Here is a 6,453-nt window from a genome sequence, read left to right on the forward strand (position 1 = left end):
GCACAACTTGTCCATTGGTGATCTTGCCTGAATTCCTTATGAAGGTATTGTCCCTCAACATGTGCAACACCCTAAGCATGACCAAGAATGGTCTAAGCCTCTTGTAGGTTGCCTTAAATTTAATACGAATAGTGCATCTAGGGGGAATTTGGGGATTTAGGCATTATTGGCCTTATAAAGGATGAGTTTGATAACACTCTTGCTATCTTTTCTAAAGCTATTGGCTAGTCGAATTCTAATATGGCCGAACTTTTAGCTATTAAAAAGGCTATCCTTTTATTTATTTCTTTGCCATGGAGCTCCTCTCATTCCCTTAATTTGGAATTTGACTCTTTTAATGCTGTCAAGTGGATCCAAAATCTAGTGTATATCCTTTGAAGATTAAAAAGGCAAATCACTCAAATTGCTAACCTATTGAACAAGGTTGATGTTAGTTAAAATTCTACTTACTCAAGTATATGTATAGAACAGATAGTATATTAGCAAGCAGAGTATCGATCCTATAGAGAATTGAAAAATCAAAGTAATAATATGTCAAACCCTGCTTTGTAAAATAATTATAATATCATTCACATGCTCGATAGAATGTTTGTATATTTAGGAAGTTCGAGAAATCGTTAAAAGACGATATTGCCCCTAATGGTATCATTAAGTCGATTAAGCCTCGAACTAGTTCAAATAGGAATTTTAAGGTGAAATTAAGAGTTTCACAGTTCAGGGATGACTCAAAATGGTAATTAGGAGTTCGAGGATCAATTCGGAGTTAAATTGAAATTTTCACTATATAGGGGTAAAATTGTAATTTTTCCATCTGCGGACAAAATTTGAGATTTTGAGAGAATTTAGATCACATTTGACAAATTGGGGAATGATATGAGTATAAGGGATAAAAAATATGTCTATGGGCAATTTTTCAGTTTTTGGGGCAAAAATGTAATTTTTTATTTTTACGGGGGCAAAAGTGTAAATATCAAAAATTACTTCACCAAGACTTTGGATAAGTTTGAGAATTTTATCTAAGTTATGGATATTTTAAGGAATAATGTGTGGTGGAGATTTAAAGCTTAAAAGATAAGAATTTAAAAAATAGACTAATAATGTAGTGACATGTGGCAAGTTTAGATTATTATATTATTTAACTATAAAAATCAGCCCACACCACCATTTTCTCTTCATTATGGCCGGCCATAGCAAGAAAACAAAGGGGAAAAGAAAAACAAAAACCTAGGGGGAGAAATTCAAGGAAAAATTGGTGAAAATTCAAGGAAACAAGTGACCAAAGGTAAAATTTCTTGATTTTGACTTGTGCTTTACCTTTCCCATGCATTTCCCATCATTTTCCATGGTTGAATCATGTGATTGGAGGATGAATTCAATTCTGGAAAAATGGGTTAGGGGAGAGAAACTTGTTAGATTAATTTGATTTTAAGTTATGTTAGTGTTTTAAGTTAGTTTAGCATATTTAGGAACAAAACAACAAGAAAAGAATTTATTTTCCTCCATTACCATTATTGGCTGAATTTTCTAGGGGAATATTGGCTGATGATCTTGATGTTTATTTGAGGAATTATGATGAATAATGATGAATTATGAGTCTAGAAAAATAATGGAAATTTTTGGAGCAAAAATATGAATTTTTACCCATTAGGGGTATTTTCGTAATTTGCTATCAGGACTGATAATTTGCACCACACCGAGAGACATTACGTCAATTTGGGTGCAATTTAGGTATAGAAACTGAAAAAAAATTAATTTGAGATTAAATTTGACGCGTTAGTAATTTAATTGGGTAATAGTCCGAATTAGGTCAGCACCGCATTTAAGCGGTAGTCGGATAAGTTGCATGTCATATCATGCATATATACCGAGCCTGAATTGATTTTATAATGGTCAAGCATTGATGTGGTGAATTATGTATTGTACATTGTGGATAGGTGGTGAGCAAATTACACTGGTAAAAGTACCAAAATTGTGCTTGAAGACTGGGATTAGGAGTACATCGACTCCTAGAACTGTGAGTGGACAATTTATCGTCTTAAATATCTAGAGTAATTATACTTGTTTGATGCTTTTATTGAATGGTGAATTTAAATTATAAAATTTTATGTTTTCCAATTAAAATGTTTTTTAATAAAAATGAGATTTATACTGGTTTTGAAATCAAATATTGTTTTGGGAAAATTGAGTATATGGAGACTGTGTTGAAATTTATGATTTTATATGTTATTGAAATTGGGGCTTATGACACTATGGTAGCATGATGGCTAAATTTTTGAGGTTGGCATGAAATATATGAACAATTTTGGATTGGTCTCGGTAGACTGGATTACATTTTATTCGCCATATTATGCTACTGGAATTTTTATGGGTCTGGTGGTATATTAAACGGTCACTGCAGTGGTGGGGGTTTCCGTGGACTGCCTATGAGAGGGGCACAGTAACTCAATTATATACTTACCTCCGGGGGGAGATGTTGGGTGAAGTATCTCCTGAGGTATGATTTGAGTGCACCTCACGTTCGGGCCACCACGTGAGACTGAGACTCAACCAACGCCAAGGAACGGCTGTGTGTCAGATGTGAAAACATGTTTATGGGTATGGGTCATTGAACAGCCTTGGCGATCTCAGTGGGATACCTTGACGAAGGTACCTGCGAGAATGATATTGGCAGGGGCCAAGTTTAAAAAAATTCATAAGTCGGGGAAATTTTGATGAAAAGAAATTATTTGGTATAGATTGAAACGAATTTTGTGTTATGAACATTATTGAGATATAACGTTTTTATATTGTCTCCATCTACTCGGCTTTAGATGCTTTTGATGGTAATTGTTTACTCACTGGGATTATTTAATCTCACCCCTCTTCCTATCCATTTTTCAGGCTCAGGACAGTTTGTTGATAGTTGATTAAGACGAGAATTAATCTCGGAGTTGCATCATAGGAAGTAAGGGTTCGTAGCTCTACACCTTCTTGGTTAGTTGGGGGCCCACGTGTCACTGTAAACGAAATTTCATACTTTAATTATCTTTATTACTATATGAATAAATTTATTTTACTCTTACGCTACAAAAGTTATTTTAGGAAGACTTTGAAAATATTGTGTTTTAAGAAAATAAAATATTTTATTTAATATTTTTATTATATTCAAATAGCTATAATTTTACTTTAAACGAATGTTTTAGACTTCAAAATTTAATTTAAATCATGAAATATGTGTTTCAACTTACATATTACATTTTTTCGGATTTTGAAATTTCAAAAAAAAAATAAAAAAAATGACGAAAATGCCCCAGTGAGTTAGAAAATAATATTTTTATTGTTTTGAGTTGGAAACAACTTATGATTTCTTGAAATGCGAGATTTAATAACTGTCGCTCACCGAGGAGATGCGGAAGTTGATGCTAAGTCTTGCGGGGTTTCGATCGGCATTCGGGGTAATGAGTGCTTATCGGGACGTCGCGGCGGTTATCACGCGCCCGATGGGAGTTCCGGGTCGTGACAATTAGATTGGTATCAGAGCATGGTTTAAAGATCAAAGATTTTGATTTTAAAGCTTTGGATTTCAAAGTTTTTGATTTTAAAGTTGTTTTAAGAAATCCACACTGACACTGCGTGGCCCAAGTTAAGTTAAGTTAAGTAAGTCAAGTTAAGTTAGGTTATATCGAGTTAGTTGCATATAGAATTTAAAGTCATCTAAGTCTATTCCATTTCTTATTGTAGAGTACCATGCCTCCTCGACGTGGGCGTCCACCTCTCTATAGGTCAGTAGGGAGGGGAAGAGGCCGTGCTAGACTTAGTCAGCCAGATCCCGTGGAAAGGGAGTCTGCTGCACCTACTTTTCGAGCAGCACCTGTTGTTGAGCCTACTGAGATTCCTCCACCTCCTCCACCACCTACTGCTACTCCTGGTGTTCATGCCATGTCTCTTGAGGCAGTCCAGGCATTAGCAGCTTTTCTTAATGTCATTATGGGCCAAGCTCAAGCTGGTCGAGTCCCTCATACTGTTCCCCCAGCAGTATCTCCAGTGCCACCACCACCACCTATTGTTCCACCACCAGTGCCAGATGTCTCCATTTCCAAAAAGCTTAAGGAAGCTAGGCAGCTGGGTTGCACTTCTTTTGTTGGTGATTTGGATGCAACCGCAGCTAAAGATTGGATTACTCAGGTAACGGAGACATTTGTGGATATGAAATTGGATGATGATATGAAGTTAATGGTGGCCACAAGATTACTAGAGAAGAGGGCTCGTACATGGTGGAGCTCGGTAAAATCACGTTCCATTACTTCGTTGACTTGGATAGACTTCCTACAAGAATTCGACGGTCAATACTACACCTACTTTCATCAAAAAAAGAAGAAGAGAGAATTCCTAAGTTTCCAACAAGGGAATTTAACCATAGAAGAGTACGAGGCTCGTTTTAACGAGCTGATGTCATATGTGCCAGACCTGGTGAAGTCTGAGCAAGATCAAGCTAGTTATTTTGAAGAAGGGCTCCGTAACGAGATTAGAGAAAGGATGACTGTGACAGGCCGGGAGCCTCATAAAGAAGTTGTACAGATGGCTTTAAGGGCTGAAAAGCTCACGAATGAAAATCGGAGAATGCGAGCTGAGTTTGCAAAGAGGAGAAACCCGAATGTATCCTCTAGTCAACTGCCCAAAAGAGGTAAGGACACATTTGCTTCTGAGAGTACTGTTTCTGTTCCGGTGATATCTCCTCAACCCCCACTTTCACAGTTATAGCAGAGACCTCCGAGATTTAACAGGTCTGGGATGAGTAGTACTTTCGAGAAGAGTTTTGGAAATTTAAATAAATGCGAAAAATGTGGGAGATATCATGTTGGGGAGTGTTGGGGCATAAAATGCTTTCATTGTGACCAGCCGGGCCACATTAGGAGTGACTGCCCACAGTTAGGATGGGCTACAGTAGCTGCTCCATCCCCACTGACTCATACGGATATGCAGAGGAGAGATTCCTCTGGAGTACACCCGAGGCAGGGGGTAACTGTACGATCTGAAATGGGTAGCAACACCCCAGCACAACCACCTTTGAGGCCATTGACTCGTTCTTCAACAAGAGTTTTCGCTGTAACGGAAGATGAAGCACGAGTCCGATCTGGAGAAAGTGAGTAAAAAGTTAGACGAAGGTGTAAAATAGTGATAGGGGATGTAAATACCAAGTGATGGACGTGTAAATAAAGGTTTCAAGAATAATATAGTAAATGAGTTCATATGGAATATGGTTGTAAGAATTTCTTACTATATTGTGGAAATTAGAACTCAAAAATACTTGAGGTATACAAAGTTCAAATGAACTTAAATCTTAAGCAATAAATTGATGTCGAAATACAAGAAGGATACAAAGCAATATAGAGGCACGAAAGATGATTAAGGACAAAGGGATGACTCTGAGGAATTATGATACTGCATCGTATGCGATGATTAAATCAAGATAGATCTTGGATGCATAAATGGGATTATAAAGCATATACACATATGTGGGGTTGATATTGTGATTAACTAAAATAAAGAATGATTTTTAGTGAATTAAGATTCCCTATAAAGGAGATAACAGGAGAAGTTGAGCATCGAATAAAAGATAATACCCCGCCTTTTCTTTGAGTTAATAAGTGACATTTTGAGGACAAAATTTTATTTTAAGGGGGGTAGTGTTGTCAAACCCTGCTTTGTAAAATAATTATAATATCATTCACATGCTCGATAGAATGTTTGTATATTTAGGAAGTTCGAGAAATCGTTAAAAGACGATATTGCCCCTAATGGTATCATTAAGTCGATTAAGCCTCGAACTAGTTCAAATAGGAATTTTAAGGTGAAATTAAGAGTTTCACAGTTCAGGGATGACTCAAAATGGTAATTAGGAGTTCGAGGATCAATTCGGAGTCAAATTGAAATTTTCACTATATAGGGGTAAAATTGTAATTTTTCCATCTGCGGACAAAATTTGAGATTTTGAGAGAATTTAGATCACATTTGACAAATTGGGGAATGATATGAGTATAAGGGATAAAAAATATGTCTATGGGCAATTTTTCAGTTTTTGGGGCAAAAATGTAATTTTTTATTTTTACGGGGGCAAAAGTGTAAATATCAAAAATTACTTCACCAAGACTTTGGATAAGTTTGAGAATTTTATCTAAGTTATGGATATTTTAAGGAATAATGTGTGGTGGAGATTTAAAGCTTAAAAGATAAGAATTTAAAAAATAGACCAATAATGTAGTGACATGTGGCAAGTTTAGATTATTATATTATTTAAGTATAAAAATCAGCCCACACCACCATTTTCTCTTCATTATGGCCGGCCATAGCAAGAAAACAAAGGGGAAAAGAAAAACAAAAACCTAGGGGGAGAAATTCAAGGAAAAATTGGTGAAAATTCAAGGAAACAAGTGACCAAAGGTAAAATTTCTTGATTTTGACTTGTGCTTTACC

At 36.1% G+C, this 6,453-nt stretch overlaps 1 protein-coding gene across 1 annotated transcript; it reads left to right on the forward strand.

Annotated features, from left to right (window-relative positions):
* The first annotated feature begins 1,185 nt into the window (after positions 1-1,185).
* LOC108663182 (uncharacterized) lies at positions 1,186-4,740 on the forward strand. The gene is made up of 5 exons (XM_088809700.1): positions 1,186-1,282; positions 1,935-2,014; positions 2,881-2,950; positions 3,721-4,372; positions 4,490-4,740. The coding sequence occupies exons 4-5, from the start codon at positions 3,727-3,729 to the stop codon at positions 4,738-4,740; spliced, it is 897 nt and encodes a 298-aa protein (XP_088665826.1). The 5' UTR covers positions 1,186-1,282; positions 1,935-2,014; positions 2,881-2,950; positions 3,721-3,726.
* The last annotated feature ends 1,713 nt before the right edge of the window (positions 4,741-6,453 follow it).

Source organism: Theobroma cacao, chromosome 9 (assembly GCF_053813885.1).
Source record: "Theobroma cacao isolate CCN51 chromosome 9, ASM5381388v1, whole genome shotgun sequence".
Classification (NCBI taxonomy): Eukaryota; Viridiplantae; Streptophyta; class Magnoliopsida; order Malvales; family Malvaceae; genus Theobroma; species Theobroma cacao.

What these genes read in the sequence shown, in the direction of transcription:
- LOC108663182 (XM_088809700.1), top strand. Translation starts at nt 3,727, where the DNA reads ATGCCTCCTCGACGTGGGCGTCCACCTCTCTATAGGTCAGTAGGGAGG. An exon ending in GAAGAAGAGAGAATTCCTAA is followed by an intron (nt 4,373 to 4,489) that starts GTTTCCAACAAG and finishes ATTTTGAAGAAG; the next exon opens with GGCTCCGTAACGAGATTAGA.